A 17,309-nucleotide genomic window follows, 5' to 3' on the forward strand; every position below is an offset into this window, starting at 1 on the left:
AATAAAGAAAATAGTGCTACCAGACTAAAAAAGACGTACCGTGTAACAACCAAAGTAAAAGGGTCAGTCCTCATGGGAGGCTACAAATGAAGACAAGGCGGCACTAAGGCGGGACTAACAAGCCTATTAAAGAATCAGAAGCTAGCATTTATGAAGGACAACTAGGCAAGCCAATGAAAAATGTGGGTGGGGTTTTTATTCCATACTCCAATACAGCATGCCGCAGAGCAGTGTATGTGATGCAGAGGCTCGGCCTAAAAAGGTGCCTGACTAATTCTCCACTCACTGCCCAGATGGATAAAAAATAAAATATTCTCTCTCATCAGTTGTCGAAAGGGATGATGTTTAAAGTTCTGGCCAATATAAGCTTGGAGGCAGGGCTCTCCGGGCATCCCTGCTGGTCGTCTTATCAGAATGTGTGTTGTTTTAAGGGACAAAGCAACTATTTAAAAGCCGGCTTCATAGCTGCTGGGAGCTGTAAATGCATTGACTGTGCTGCGGGTGTCTTCCCTTTAAAAAAAATCTCCTTGCAATGAATACTCGCTCATCCTCTCCCCTTGCTTCAGTCTTTTGTGCACATAAATGCCCCACACAATAACTTCACCATTCGTTTTTAGGGTTGTAACTAGTGATTGTGTTTACGGTTTTAAAACTCTGCTTTTCATTTTTCCGTATTCTGCCCAGGTGCGCAACGTCCATTGGGCACAAAGTGTTTCAGCCCCCCCCCCCTTGTCGTGTGTGTCAGCTAGGCTGAGACAGCTTCCCGGGCACACACAGCTGCACCCCAGTACATCACAGCTCTTTAAAAGACCATTTACTTGCTAACGAGGCTTTGTTGTGTTTTCACCCCTTCTTAGAGCCCCTGCATCTTCACTCTGCATATTACGGGAAGAATCAGCCCCCCTCCCCCACCACCACCGAAATGTGGCTCTAGTTGTGCCTCGGACTCTGCCCATGTGCTTGACACCTTCGCATCGACCCTTTCTCCCGTTCCAATCCTAGAGCGCCGCCTCCCAGACAATAACACCACTCTTGACCCATGAGCAGCAGGAGGAAGTTGACTGTACATGAGGCCATTTCAGGGACACACACACGGAAACACATTTCTGAAAAATACAGAACTGGCGGAAAGCCTGAATAAAGCTCATTCTCTTCGTGACCGCACCGGAGTATGGCTGGATGCACTTTTATGGCATTCACCAAGCGTATAACAGCGCACACAGACAGACGAACACACACACAAAAACAGAGTGTAGTGTAGTAACATATGTATAGCTCGGCAATCCCTGGCGGCACAGCGCCAAGGACAATGTGCTGCAAGGCTACACACTTACAGGTTCCAAAAGGCGAGACCTGTTGGTTATGCCAGTGCTTGTTTACTCATTAGAGTAGGGCTCCGACACCTGGCCGCTTCAGCTCAACAAACCTTGCAATGCTCCTCTCGTGAGGTCTGGGCCAAGTATCCTGCAGCTCCAGCTGCTTACAGACACTGCGAAGTAGGAGACCAAGTCTGGTTTGTATCCTATTAATCTCCCAGATACCTTCTCAGTGGTATTCTTGCTGGAATCACTCCAACCTCCCTACGGCCTCTGGTGTGTCTCCTGTTTTCACTACTCTACTGACTCCCTGAAGCCCAATAGTAGCGGGGGAGGGAGGTGCAGAGAGTAGTTGGTGCTGGAGTGTGAGGTATGTTCGTCTAAGGGCCAGGGCATGTGCAAAGTGGAGACACCCAATACACGGTTCAGCAGGGCCAAACGAAAACAAGAGGAAACCAGAACACGGATTCAGATGTGCAGTGTGCGTGGATGAGAGGTTATGCATAGCTTAGAAATGTGCACAGAGCATCACTGAGGAGTGTGCACAGAGCATCACTGAGGAGCGTGCACAGAGCATCACTGAGGAGCGCGCACAGAGCATCACTGAGGAGCGCGCACAGAGCATCACTGAGGAGCGCGCACAGAGCATCACTGAGGAGCGCGCACAGAGCATCACTGAGGAGCGCGCACAGAGCATCACTGAGGAGTGTGCACAGCAAGGCTCAGTGTGTACTGATCACGGTTTGAATATAGAGAATTAGGAGGGGGGGTGCAGGGCATAGCTGAAGTTCTAAGGCAGGTGGAGAGCATGACTGTGACCAGCACACCCCAAGTGTGGATAGCATGGCTCAGGGACTGCATAGTATGGACTATGTAAGGAGAAGCGAGTGCAGAATGAGTGCGGGGCAAAGTATGCAGAGCGTGTCAAAATCCAGGGGGCAATTTCAGTTTTTTTTTAGTTAGTAACAATATTATAGACCATTTTTGATAGAGGCTAACATGTACCAATGTAGGGACCCGCATACTGGACCCAACTACCTACCTACCTACCTAACACACACACACACACGCGCAAACATTTACCACAGAATGAAAAGTAAGTAGCCAATTGCTATTTCTGGAGGTAGAACAGTGGTTCATTCACAGCACTTGACGACACCTACGTGGTTCCTGACACTTCGCCAGCTGCCTCACGCAGGAGTCCCTATACATCATATACTGCTATTCATTATAAACCGGGAATTTACCACTAGCTGCCGGATACTAATGCCCAAGGTATGTATTGGTTTACTGGTGAAACAGTTTGTGGTATCTGGGATGTTTTAGGTTCTTGTATTAGTATGCACAGCAATGGTCATGGTGATGTAATAGTAATGGTTTGACATTAATTAATCTGTGTGTTCTACACTGGAATGTATCATGTGTATATTTTAATCAAGGTACAGTTGAATGCAGTCCTCTGGGACTTTCACATGCATCCAGTATTCAAGTTTGCCAATAAACTTCAAGAAGAATAAAACATTGGATGGATAAATGTCTTTCACATATTGTCAACGAGGTTTCACATTTTATCATTTATTCAAGGTATGTAAAAAAAAATCTGGGCAGTGAATTGTTGTTTTGTTCCTTGCATTTTTTTTTTTTTAAGGCGGATACATGTAGTGTCTGAGCTTGTATTAGTATGCACAGCATAGCTTATAGTGATATAATAGTAATGGTTTGGCATTCATTGAACATCTGTATGTTCTACAATGGAATGTAAATATTTATATCAAGCTAAAGTTGAATGCTGTCCACCGGGCCTTTCACTTGTATCCTGTATTCAAGCTTACCAATAAATTTCATGAAGAATAAAATATTGCCAGGATACATGGCTTTCACACAGTTGTCAACTACACATCTGCCCAGCGACTATATAAGCATAAAATGCTGAAGACGTCTTAGAAACAGACTGGCTCGCCGACCATTTGGAACTACAATGTAGTCAGCCTAAAAATGCGGGTGTGTCCCAAAATGCAGTGCGCAGTACAATCAACTATGAGGAGTAGAATTATTGCTATGGGGGCAAAGTGATGGAGAGGGAAACGGAAGAAGTGGGAAAAACATTGAAAGAAAGAGCAGAAAACATCAGAGAAACAGGTAGAGGAGGAGACTGTGTGTGGAAGGAGTCTGAATTATTAGGGTATTAAGAAGGCCACCTGGTGACGTGCATGGAACATACTACAGAAATAAACCCACTTATTAACTCATTTTGAATTAGCAACCTAACACATTCCTAACTCGGCGCATGCAATCCTCAGCTGTACTCGTTTATATAATCTTCTTTCCTCGATATAATGAAGAACACAAAACAAGCTTTTCAATGCATTCGGGGTCGGCCTAAGTAAAACATTAACCAAGCACTGTCCCCAGGAAACGAACAGTGAAGCATTATTTCAGGTGTCTTTCTTTAAAAGTGCTTTGCGCTTATGATCAGAGACAAAGCTTCCACTGTACTGCTAAAATCGTGTCAAAGACACCATAAAAATACCAAAGACAAAACTCGGGCACATTACTGTGCATAGAGGCATTCATTCTTAGCCAGAATTACCGACCCAGCACTTTCAAAGCGTTAGTGCAAGGCTGCATCTACGAATGACATTTAAAGCCTTTGCAACCTGAGAAAATTATATGAATGATTTCAAAAGACCCTGTAGAGCGCTCCACGGCCTGTTGGCTAAGCTCGTGATGTGGAAATGCCCCACAATGACACTGTTTGCCCAAGTAACACTCAAGCCAAGTGAGCCGTCCGGGTCATAAATACAACTCCCCCCACTTCCAGTAACTGCGGAGAAGCAGGCGGGTCACAGCCTCCGGGTTTACATACCAGAACGATAAGGCTGTTAATAACATGAAAAGCACCAGTGACCTGCAGCGGTTCAACGCTGAAATCACAACGAGCAACAGGGGTGCATATGGGAGGTCACTGCAGACGAGCACAATGACAGGGAGATTGTTACAGCCCGACAGTGGATACCATAAACTCTCGACCTCCCCAGCCACAAACATCCCAGCGCGCCCACTGGCTTTGACTGCACCTCGAGGTGACACGTCTCTTTCAGATGAGGATGAGCAAGGGTGAGACCAACACGGCTCTGTCTTTCCTCTGTGTGTGTGTCGATTCCCGCCTCCACTCCAGGACAAGCACTGGCAAACGCAATAGGCCTGCTGAAAATTATTGTTTCGTCCTCAGTCCTGCCAAGTGCCACGCATCGCGCGTTAGTCTAACGCATTTGAAGGCAAGTCCCGCATCACTGCATTAAAAATTGGGCTCCCGGTTTTATGGTATTTATTTTTTTGCCATTTCCGTCTGTATGTATCCATATTTATTTTTTCTAATTTTATTTGTATTTATCCATATTTATTTTGGGTTTTGAGGAAAAATTAAACTGAAATTGGTATATTTCACCATTTATTTACCAAAAAATATGCACTCATGCTTGAATGTCGGCCAGGTTTTCTCTTTTTAACCCCATTATCTATCAATCCACAAATCTATTGGCCGGACAGTCATGGTAGACAAAATTTAGATTTACTCAAAAAGCAACCCAATTTCCGTTTTTATCCACATTTAAAAATAAACAGACAAGAAAATGATTGTTTTCTGTCTGTATTTATCTGTAAAAATCAGTCAAAACTGAAAACAGGGAGCCTTAATTAAAAATAATTATCACGCATAATAGCGCCTCCTGTCCTCAGCTGAATAATAATTAGCACTCCCTGAGGGAAAGCTGTGAGTGCCGGTCTGCGCCGGCTGTTCTTAGCTTAGAGGGTGGCTGAGCTGCGCCAGATACACTCACCGGCAGCATTCTGAATCACATGATGCGCATCAGGAGAGGGAGTAAATGATTTGCCCAATGGCAGTGCAGCAGAGACAGGGCACTTGAAGGCAGGCTGGGTTGCCACTCTGGTGCTCTTACTGTTGGTCATTAGTTGTGCGCCACTGTGCTAGTAATATGTGCAAGTTCCTTGGTCCTGCCCCCGCCCTGGGGAAAGTACTGTGTAAAATAAACACCTCATCAAAACAGTGAAGAGTCAAAGTGCTAGTTTGTGAGACATGTGGATAGTTAGTACTGGAGGTGGGCGAATAGTGGCATCGCAAGGGATTGGCCTAGACCATGGGATCAGATGTCCTTGTATATAACGTTTCTGCCTCCCAGTCTGCCCCATCGGCATGATTGAGAGCTAACAAGTTCAGGCTAAAGGTAGTGCAACGAGAGAGAGCGCGAGAGAGAGACAGAGAGAGACAGAGCGAGAGAGAGAGCGAGAGAGAGAGCAGTCAAAATGGCTCAGCTCTGGCCCATACAGCGTGCTCGCTCTCTGGTGTACATTATTTTCATGGTATTTACCTCCTTTGACACATTTATGTTTTAAATTAAAATGTCCTGGCCGCCCGGCCCCCAGGAGTTAATTGCCGAGTTAAATAATTAGAGGAGGAGGCGGGTGTTCATCTCTTGACCTCAACACTTGTTGCCTGGTCAGTCCAAGTAGTGGGATGTCCCCGGGGGTTCTTTTCGGTTGGCGTGAGTCTTAGAGCAGGTGCGGAGTGTCTTTAAAATCACACGGCCCGGCTCTCAAGACAGTGTTGTCACTTTGCAGCTTGTCTCACCGTCTTCACTGCGTGAAATATATCCGGATTCCAAGTAGCTGTCTGCTGCCAAGGTGGTGACACACTCCAAGAGACTGCGGGTACCCATGGCCAGAAGTCTTTATATTCCCAGCTGCAGCATTGTGTGTGACTCATTAGACTTGGTAAGTGTAAAAATGAAAGCTGCTGACATTATACATCTTACGACTAAGGTCGGAGTTGAAGTATTAATATCATGGTTAGATATTTGTTTTACGGTGTGATTAGGTTACAAGGGCACTAGCTTAGTGCCCTTCCGTTTTTCATGCTTTACAGCAGTTTCAAGATCTTCTTATAGTTTCTTGTTGCTCCAATGAGTGTAATTTCTTGTATTTATATATGTGTCCCTCGTCTTCAACGCTTGATTTTGCTCACGTGAAAGTGTCAGTTGTTGAAATTTCACTCATAATTACACAAGAAATTATGAAAATGTCACACATAGCAATCTGAAACCTTGGCAGCTATTTGTCCTGGTTTTGCAAAACCATGTCTGGGAATACGCTGGGCCATCATGAAGAAGAAAAAAAATCAACTGCTACACTCAAGTTTTTTGGGCCTAAAAAACAAAACGCACACATTACCATAGTACTCCCTGGCACAGAAGGGAACTACTTTGTGCGTGGATGTGTTCCTTGTGAAAGGGCAGAATGCCACAACTCGTAGTGAAGTCAGGAAATTGCTGATGTGGGCTGATACATTGCCCCTTAATGGCTGCTGGAGTGGGTGGAAGAAAAATGTGAATGGCACCAACTACAGACTAATGGATGAAGTCTGGCTGAAACTGACAAGTAACTACGTTATACACATACTTTTAGTAAAATCATAAGATCTTGACTAACATAGACCTACAAAAGTAAATCAGTCTGGCACAGCCAGCAAGCCTCTTGCTGAAAGAAAGAAAGCAAGAGAGAAGGCAAAAGAAAAGGAAGGTACAGAAAAGAAAGAAGGGAAGAAAGAAAGAAAGAAACCGAGAAAGAAAGAGAAAGAAAGACGAACAAAAGAAGGCAAGATAAAATTAAGTAAGAAAGTAGGAAAGAAAGAAGAAAAGCGAAAGAAAGAACTAGAAAGAACAAGCATTTACAATGCAACGGTCTCCCCTTTGCAAAAGTTAGAGCTATTGGAATTGTAAATGACATTATTTATGTGTTTGTTTTGAAAACAGACAAATAAATGGCATTGTCATTTACAATACCAATAGCTTAATCTCTTGCAAATGCGAGACCTATTGCATTTGCACCCCCCCACACACACACACACACAGCCACACACACACAGAGCCAAACACACACACACAGCCACACACAGAGCCACGCACACAGAGCCACACACACAAACCACAACACGCTGCTTTTAGGACCTAATTCAGGGCGCAAAATAGATTGTGGTATAGATAAGACTAAGAAATTAGCCTATATATGTTTACAATAGTTTTGAATCTAGTTACGACGTTTGCTCACTGCCCAGTGATTCTGTGCAAATTAGTTAGTATCGCCGCGCCATAGGCAATATGGCAGTAGGCAATCTCCTCAACGCAGCAGGATGTGGCGGAATGAGCAGAGCTGCTGAGCAAGAAGCTGTTAGAGTCACGGCGTTCGCTCACCGCCGGGTGATACTGCACTGGAGATTCTGCGGAGAAGATGCATTTTGCCTGCAGAGGAACACAGGCCTTGTCTGCATTTCCATTGCTCCTTCTCCTGCCTCAAGTTATGAGCTTCTCAGATCAGTCACGCTTTAACAGTAGAATATTACAATCAACTTGATTCATTTTTGTGAGGTGTCTTACGGTTTAATTAGTTGCATTGGAGCATTTTTTTGTGTTTAACTTGTAACTCCAGTTTTTAATATTTTAAAATGTACAGTTGTCAATAGGAAATTCTCAAATCTAATAATCACGGACCTGTGATCTGAGCGTCTCTCTTGTACCACATAAGAAAGCTGCGTGGGAGTGAGGTGAGTGATGGCTTGTGGTGAGTATTAGCTGTGTGGCAGCGATGTGAGTTTTGATTGCATGGCAGTGAGGCGAGGGTGGCTGTGTGTAAGTGAGGTGCGTGGTGACTGCAATATAAAGTGGAGTGAGTGGTGTCGGCGAGCCAGTGAGATGAGCGATGTGTGTGTGCAGATGTGGTGAGTGAAGCCTCTGTGGTGGTAAGATGAGTAAGGACTCTGGGGCGGTGAGGTGAGTGAGGGCTGCATGGCAGGGATGAGAGTGGTGGCTCAGAATGAGTGAGCTTAGATAGCTGTGGGACAGTTTTTTTGATGTTGCAGTTTTATATTGCGCGAACTCGATATCAGAGCGCTTTACAGGGGCACCAGTTGCATTACAGACGGACACATTACATTTTTTTACGCGAGGGGAGATTATGTGTTAAGTGATTTGCCCAGAGTCACAGGATGCTTGAGACTCTGCCAGACTCGAACCATATTTCCCAGCTTCAAAGTCGGCCGCTCTAGCCGTTAAGCCACATCTTTAACCGGTGGCTACATGGCAGTGAGGAGAATAGTGACTGTGTCAGTGTGATGATTGGGGATTGAGTGGCTGTGATTTGAATGCAGCGGGGGTAGTAAGGTGAATGGTGGCTGTGTGTCAGTGAGATGATTGATGGTTGCGAGGCTGTGAGGTGAATCTTGCGACGGGGTAGTGAGGTGAATGGTGGCTGTATGTCAGATAGGTGAATGGTGGCTGTGTGTCAGTGAGGTGAGTGGTGATTGAGTGGCTTTGAGGTGAGTGCTGCGGGGGCGTTGAAGTGATTGGTGCTCGCGTAGCAGAGAGGCGGCTGTGTGACAGTTAGTGGCGGCCGGGCAGTGCTCACCTGTGCACGGAGCTACGCATCTGCTTCACACTGGCTGCTGGGCCTTAGTATTCCACATCCAGGGATACAGCATGCCGTGGGAACACTGCGTGCCGGGGTCAGAGGCATCGCCAGAGGCCATGAAGTGGGAGGCCTCGAGCCCTGCTCTAGCTGTCAGCAATAGACTGCATCAAGACGCTGTTCTGACAATATAATTGCCATCCATGGGCCAAAGAGAGCGTTATTAGAGGGGCCTCTGCCAATATGATCATGAAAAATGCAAGGCATGGAGCTGCGGGCTGACACACATAGCACTGGGAACAAATCACCGGTTAGCCAGCGTCAGCACAGACTTTATATGCAGCGATAGGATTACAAAAAGGGGGGAGGGGCGAGGGGCGCTGACCGCAGGCTAAGTTTCACGGCGCTTGCAGCTCTTGACCAATAGAACAGCATCAGCTACGTCGGCATTAATAGCAATGGGCTTGCGTGGCGGGGGCAGCGGACTATAGTTCAAAATACCCGCAATGGTTCTGGCATCAAACTAATACACGTGAGTGCCTCGACATGCGGTAACGGGAAGCAAAGTCCCGTAGCAGCATCGCTTCACCCACCAATCTCGGGGTAACCATACTCACTGTATCGAGGAGCTCCATCCACCGGGCAAGGTCTTAAAAAAATAGGCGCAGGCACGGAAGGGTGGCCGCATCCAGTGATATCACACTGGCGCCGGTGCGGACATCCGTCTTTAAAGCATGTCGGGAACTACGCCTCGCGAGTCAAAACGTGTGGGAAAACGGAATAAAAGCAAACACGTCTTGACGGTGGTTAACATGAATGAAGCGGTAACTTCATTTACGTTACGGCGCAAAACGTTGTTCTTATATACAACCTTACATACGTTTCTCCATAAAAAAAAAACTCCGGGTGAAGAACAATAAATCGCAATTGACGCACAATGCACTCCTGCAGTTATTCGCTTTTAAAAAAAAAAAACGGAAAGACTAAATAAGAAAATAAAGTGCGTTCTCCTCTGAAACTATTTTTTTTTCTACCCAGCCAACATTGAAGAAAACTGTGTTTTATACTTTCGAAAACTTTGATTTAAAAATTCTGGAAGGCGTTAGGAATTTGATTGAGTAACTCTGGCGAGGAGCAGGCTGTGGTTACTACTTTACAAACTGTTTTTTTAAAATAAGGCGGAGGCCAAACTGATGTCGCCCCTTCCCTCCAATTTAGTGTGTGGAGTGGGAAATGGACACGTATTTTCCCCCATTCCTTGCTTTGTTCATGCAATACTTTTTGGCATTTGGTAGAGCGCCACACTTTTAAATAACTCCACTCTAGAGGTTTTAAAACTGACCTGCATTGAAATAAACTCTGTGAAAAAGAACATTGAAAAACTATGTCAACATTTTTGAAGAATTGTTTATTAAATGCAAAGAGTCGGTCAACTAGGGGTGGGAAAATGTCCGCTCTCAATCCAAAATACCTATATAACGGGTTATTTCCTTTTGTTTTGTCGTTTTTTCATGGGAGCATTTTATATGTCCTAACATCATCGGGACAAAGCCGTGGCTTCTTTGCTTTCTGGCATTTTTTTCTTTACCTTTGAGCATTAACTAAATGGCTCAGTGGGTTGAGCGTCTACTGCCACGACCCGGGTGCAACCTGCAGGGCACAAATTAAAATTCAGGGGACCTGGTGGCCATTTTTACGATGTGGCTAAACTGAGTACACGTCAGTTGGCTGAAAACAACTCTCTGTCAAATACCAGTTTGTTGTTGCGCACTTCATAAATGCAATGCACACTGATGCAGTCAACATGCTGTGTTAGCACTACAAAGTGAAATAGATTTTTTTTTTAAACTCTGGTATCAAAAACACAAAACTGTTTCTAGGAAAGGGAGATTAAAATGGCGTAAAATTACTAGACAAACAAATGCTCAGATTTTCTTAAAACCGAAATCAATAACAATAAAAAAAAAATATATATATGTAATTTGTCTACACTTTAGAAGTCTGCAAACTTTTACAAAGACACGTGTGCTCCCACCTTGGCACAGTTTCCTTAATATGTGCTCTGCCTTGTAAAATGGCCAGGTTTCGCCTCACAGCTGCAGCACACTCGCTCCATTTGACTCCTGTTTCTGCTGTTCCTGGAGATGGCTATGTGCTCCCACCTTGGCACAGTTTCCTTAATATGTGCTCTGCCTTGTAAAATGGCCAGGTTTCGCCTCACAGCTGAAGCACACTCGCTCCATTTGACTCCTGTTTCTGCTGTTCCCGGAGATGGCTATGGATGGGGCAGCCACTGATGGGGCGCCGTCCCCCCATTATTCAGGACGGCCAAATGTATTAAAAAATGCTAAGCGAGGAGGCATTTCTGTGAAATGAAGCATGAGGGGAAGCATGTTAACTTTTCACCCTTCTCTGCAGCTAATGAATAAAATGCCTCGGAAAGGGCTTGGGGGTCACTGTTAATATTCTGCACCTGGAAAAAAGCTGAGAATGTGGTTTTCAGCATTTTTACGTGGTGCAAATGCTCATCTCGGCGTGTCAGGGATAAGCTGGACAGGTTTCTGTTTCCCAAGGAAAATGGCTCGCAGTACTGACGGGGAGTATTGTTAAGCAGGCAGTGGGGAGCAGAACTACCTCACCTGGGGGTTCAGCAAACAGAAGGAAAAACAAGTCAGGTCCCGGGCCGGCAGCCAATCACGGCGCGGCCGGGGAATGACGTCAGGGGGGTGTCCCAGTCCGGCAGCCAATCACAGCGCGGCCCGGGACAGACGGCAACAAGGGGCGGGACTTAAAAAAGAGTCAGAAACGCCCACGATTCGCGTTCTGACCGGGAAAGAGTGATGGACAACCGTGTCTTCCAATGGCTAGCCTCCATTTATGGAGCTAGCCAATGGAAGAAGGGGCGGTTTCAAGTCCCCACTATTGAGATTACATTAGATTTCGCCATGGGCGGAGCAACTGCTACGCAGTTGCAACGCCAGGGCGAAACCTAAAAAAGGAAAGAAAAAAGTAAAAAAGAGGATACCAGTTTCAAATGAACACAATCTGGTATGATGTGAAATAGCAGCAGCCAGAAAAGCAAAACACTCCCAAAGGAATTTACAATAGCATTGGCAGGCGATGGGATCTGATAAAGATGGATAGTGCATCAGAAGTGTCCGGCTACCACACAGCAGGCTCAAGACCTCACAATAAGTCATTATAAAGCATAAACAAAAACACTGGCACTGAAACTAGAACTAGCTTGTGTGTGGGTGTGATGCTTGTAAGAGAGAAAAATGCAGTCACTCTAAGTAAAGTTAACAAGTGGCTTAAATAGGCTGGCCCACTGCCCCATGCTATATGCAATAGTGGGTGGAAGCAAAATGTGAATGACACAACAGACCAATGGATGAAGAGAGGTGGCAGATAGCATCTTCATGTAAATATACTATACATATTTTAGTAAATGTATATCATACATATATCAATAAAATCAAAAGGTCTTGGCTATCACCAGACCTAAAAAAGAAACAGCTGGCAGAGCTAAAATGCATGTACTACTATAATTTGGCTAACGCGGCATGACATGTGGGGGTTTGACATGCAACAAGCGCACACATGATACATTTCTTCCACTCTTCACCAGCAATGATCCAGTCTTTGAGGCTCCCTCATCTCTCTGCGCCTTCTTCAACAAGCTGTACGTCTAATATTCCCCCTAGAATCGGAGGAGAAGCATAGCAAAGGGTCCAAACATTCAAGGACGGGCTACTTTGCTACTCTTAACACAGTTCTTGAATATTTGGGAACAATATATCTTTGAGAGTCTTGTAAGCAGCAGATATGGAAATATAGGCATCAGTTGCACACACAGGAGCTACTATGGGGCACTAACAAATGATAAGTGTCACAAGATGGAACTACGCCAATCAGGACTCCACTTACAATACGATGCGTCAGTGTCCGGCTACATAAAGTATGCAGGATCAGAGGCAACATGAGGGAGCACTCCCATATTATCCTACAATGGGCAGGCACCCAGTTGTCACAAGACAAAATATTAAAGTAAAGCATTTTTCAAATTAAGAGATTCTAGAATTGGGGGTGGGACGAGAGAGGTGGTTAGTCAATAAATGAGGAGTCTCTGAGGGTATAAATGAATGGCCAAGCCCATCACAAATGGAATGAATACGATAAAACACACAGAACAAGTAGTATACTTTGAAAGTTGGTCAGCTCTTTAGATTTATCGCAGATAGAAAAATAGGATATGGGGTTATTACTTATTGCCTATCTCCATGTCCACTCTCACTCAAAATACTTAAAACCAAATAAACAGATGACAATTCAACAAAATGCCTGACGAACCAGATATAGGATCATGAACCCTTTGAGACCCAAAAACGTCACATGCTTGGCCCGGTGCCCCATCCGTGATCCTCAACACTCCTCTTTACTGCTGACATGCTCATGGAAGGGTACAAATGGAAACTGCAAAGATCTAACAGGGAGCTTAGGGTGTCCAGTTTAATTTTTATACGGCTGCTATTTTCATGACCAAAGACAAGGGGCAGGCATGCCACTGGAAGGTATACCAAAGAGCAAGAATCAATTGACATATGAATAAATACAGGGGGAAAACGCACACAAGATACAATGGCATCTATCACTCAGGATCCCAGCTCCCATCTGGAAATGAAAAGTTCAATCCCACACTTGTATATGCCTCATAAACCAGACCATGAAGCTGGACAAGCTAGAGGACTGAAACCTCATTTGAAAACTGAATTGAAACACACTGTGCAGCACACAAACACAAAATCTCTGAACATAACCGGTACAGCTCCTGATATTTTCGACCATCTTGAGCTCCACCGATAATATGCCTTCACATTTACACATTTATTTTGCTTTAATTTTCTGCTGGTCTGTTTTCCTGGTGGTAGGGGTTCACAGTTATCCACCTGACTGGATGTCTTGCTACACTCCTCTGGGAATGATATGTAGCTACATTATACAAGCCGAGCAGTGGGAAGACAAGAGCCCCAGGCTCTACATAACAGCCAGTAAGTGAGCAAGTTCCTTTCGGATGGGAAGTGGGAAGTGGGGGGGGGGGGAGTGGACGGACTCAACTAGGTGGACATGCAGATTGGGGGTGGGAAGGGAGACTGCACTATGCAGCAAAAAGGAAAATTCAGCAGACTTTATGTTCTCACTCAGGTTGAAAGAAATGTGAAAATCGGGTCCACAGTTGTGGTCTAAATGTGAGCCATACGAAACAGTTACATAGCACTGCAAGTAAGTACAGTTGAAAATGTGCCCATTTGGCAGGGTCACAATGGATGTTTTTGTCTTTTTACTTAACCCTATTTCTGTGCCCATAGAGATCTGCACATTTTACTCCTGCAAACCGTGATGAACTATTTGTGCTTCCTCTTTTTAGCATCTTGAAGTCGGGATGCACCTGATTGGCATTTTTAACCAATCTAGAAGTCCCTCGTTTATGGTACAAAGTGTAACTAGAGCATGTAAGTTAAATATCACTAGTGGGCTGCAGCACCTGTTATGCCACCCAATAAAGTGACCAAGCAATCCTGACTCCAGGTCTACCATTGTATCCGGACTGTGCAGTTTTAAATAACCAGATTAAATCCTTTTTGACAGGTTAAAGCATACCCTTTAAAAACAAATGTCACCCCCCATAAGGCATGGTGCATGGTATTTAAAAGTAGGATGTGTAACATTTACTATTCCACGTGTCCTTACAGAGAAAAAGGCCCACAAACTATTTTCACTGTAGCTAGGCTGGCTGCTCGGTATGAAAACACAAGGGTACATCTAATTATGCTAATTTCTGTTTAGACAAGAAAAACTACAGGAGAAGACCCATAACCCAAGTTGAGACCTGGGGAGATCAATTATAACAATCAACAATGTCTCAACAAGTCACATTTAAATAGACAGATTTATAAAAAGCATGTAAATTGCAGAAGCACTGAAAAAAAGGGAGACAGGCAAGGATGTTCTTTGAATACTTATAGCAGTCTGTATTTATAAGATTAATACACATCAATAGTTATATCAGTACAATTTTTAATGTATGTGGGCGTAACCCAAATAAGTGCGTGCCATACGTGCTCGTGCAGGAAGTGATCGGCATTAGTGTCATGTGAAAACATTTGAAGAAACAGCTAACTATACGGCGCATACAATTTCAACAAAAGATGGTTACAAAACAGTATATTTGCAGTGTGCAAAAAATGGTTTCAATCTTTTTATGTAACCATCAAAGTGCCAGGAAATGCTTTGAATGGTCGACGGGGTTTTAACCTGTAAATGTCAGGTTGTCATCAAGACTGGGTTACAATTCATTTGAGGAGTGCTGTGGTTGAGGAGTAATCCACGTGGTATGCAAGAGGATCCTACAATCCGGTTAATATTTAAAGGGGGTCAAGGCGTTTCAGCACATCCGTTGGCGGAATAGAAGAGCTACAGAATTCTGGCAAAAGAAGCAATCGTGTCGTGGAAAGCGCAATTCGGGTGTGACCCAGCGGATACCCATTGGATAGATGGCCGATGAGTAATCCCAACAGATGAACCATTAACCTCCAACCTCTGGAGGTCCGATTCAAATTGGTAAACTGAGGCAAAAGACTGAGATCGTCTTGGGGGCTGGCGGTCAAAAGTGGATGCTGTTTTCACAACGTGACAGGTACCAAACCTATTACTTTCATCCGGCACCAGACTCCCGCTGGCTCTGCAGCCAAATTCTGGACCCTAACACGGGCGCAGTACTTTTGACCGCCAGCCCCCAAGACCATCTTCGTCTTTTACCTCTGTTTACCAAATTGAATTGGCCCTCCAGAGGTTGGAGGTCAATTGTTCAGCTGTTGGGATTGCTCATCGGCTATCTCTCCTACCCCGCTGGATCGCACCCGAATGGTGCTTCCCACAACGCAATTATTTCTTTTGCCACAATTTTGTGGCTCCTCTATTCCTCCAAAGAACGTCCTGGCACGCCTTGACCCCCATTGCATTGCAAATGCTTGTTTTATTAAGAGCCTGGAGCTGGGCTTTTATTTTCAAAATTAAGCCATGGTTCTGTCAAGAGGGATCACAGACGCCCCAGTGCTTCAGCTTTGTCCGGCAGGACAGGCACATCTCTACAATAAAGCAGTATAGAACCGAGCGCACCATAGGCAAATCTTGAGTCTCAACCAGTCTCCAACTGCTGGCAGCATCACAGCGACTGCGTCCAGAGCCATCCTCTCAGGGGCCTTGCAAGTCGCCAGACTATTATTAGAACAATGTAGGACACTAGATACCCAGAGGACACCTATATGAACATCTAATGAAGGAAATTTAATGTGACAAGGGAAGCAGAGAACTCAGTAGTCGGATAGCTCACGATCTCATGCTCCACATTATTTTAAAAAGCTAAAAAAAGAAAAATAACTTAAAAGAAGCACTTCAATAGAATTAGAGCAATATATATATATATATACACACACACATATATATATATATATATATATATATATATATATATATATATATATATATAAATATAAAAGCTCCTACAGCATATACACACTTACAGATAAAGCCTGTTAGAGCATCAAATAGTGAAGCTGGAACATGAACTACCAAGTCTTGATCCCCCACCCTGCAAGAATAGTCATTGGTACACCACTTGTCATCCACTAAATCAGTCTGAAGAAGTCACTAACACGATGCACCCCTTGAGAAATGTCCTGTGGCAAAACTGTGACAAGAGCAAGACCTCTCAGCTTACATCTAGGGCAACGCTGGTAACATGTAGGAGAGATCCTTGACATGGCAACTACCACGGATCGAGGCACACTACTGGTCAGGACACACATGATACGCCCAGTACACAGAGCGTGGTTAAGCTGCACACCGACGCCAACGTGATGGAACCAGATATGTGAAGTTGCTGCTGTTCATTATATACATATGTGTAATGTACCAAGATTTGCGAAATTGGAAATGTAGCTGTCTAACCCTGTTGAGGAAAAATAAAAACAGAATTTTTTTTCAAAAGAGCAAGAACTCTGAGTACATAAAGGCAAGTCCTACCTGTATATCCGGCAGTCCATCCCCATGACGCAACCATCGCTAAAAGCCATTTAAACATGACTCCTTCGATGTACCAAAAAAGGTTCCTGTCCAGCACTCGCACAGGCTGCAGTACTATTAAATATAAAACGTACGACGGAATGGCCACCAAGTTGTTGATGAACATGAAGGCGAATCTCAGGATCACTTTGCATGTTAATAAGAACATCTTCTGAATCCGGTGCACAGTCTCAGCCATCCTTGAGCACAAGAATTCGAGGGCACGTCCTGGAGGAGAAAAAAACGAGAAGGAATTCAAGAAAACCATAAAATAATGAAAGCAGAAGGGAGCAGCAAGGATGCTAAAATGACTGCCCTTCAGAAGGGTCAGTTCATTAACGGACCCAAACAGCAGGTGACATGACACATGTGCAAAAGAAGTTTGAGGTGAAAAGA

The 17,309-nt window shown here is 44.5% G+C and overlaps 1 protein-coding gene across 1 annotated transcript in view; it reads right to left on the reverse strand.

The window, feature by feature from the left end:
• The window catches only part of LPGAT1 (lysophosphatidylglycerol acyltransferase 1), a 492,793-nt gene that overhangs the window by 442,271 nt on the left and 33,213 nt on the right, over nucleotides 1-17,309 (reverse strand). Inside the window, exon 2 of the mRNA XM_078649741.1 lies at nucleotides 16,875-17,141. Within this exon, the coding sequence (XP_078505867.1) occupies nucleotides 16,875-17,112 (238 nt within the window). The 5' untranslated portion in view covers nucleotides 17,113-17,141. The remainder of the gene's footprint in view (nucleotides 1-16,874; nucleotides 17,142-17,309) is intronic.

Source organism: Lissotriton helveticus, chromosome 6, assembly GCF_964261635.1.
Source record: "Lissotriton helveticus chromosome 6, aLisHel1.1, whole genome shotgun sequence".
Lineage (NCBI taxonomy): Eukaryota > Metazoa > Chordata > Amphibia > Caudata > Salamandridae > Lissotriton > Lissotriton helveticus.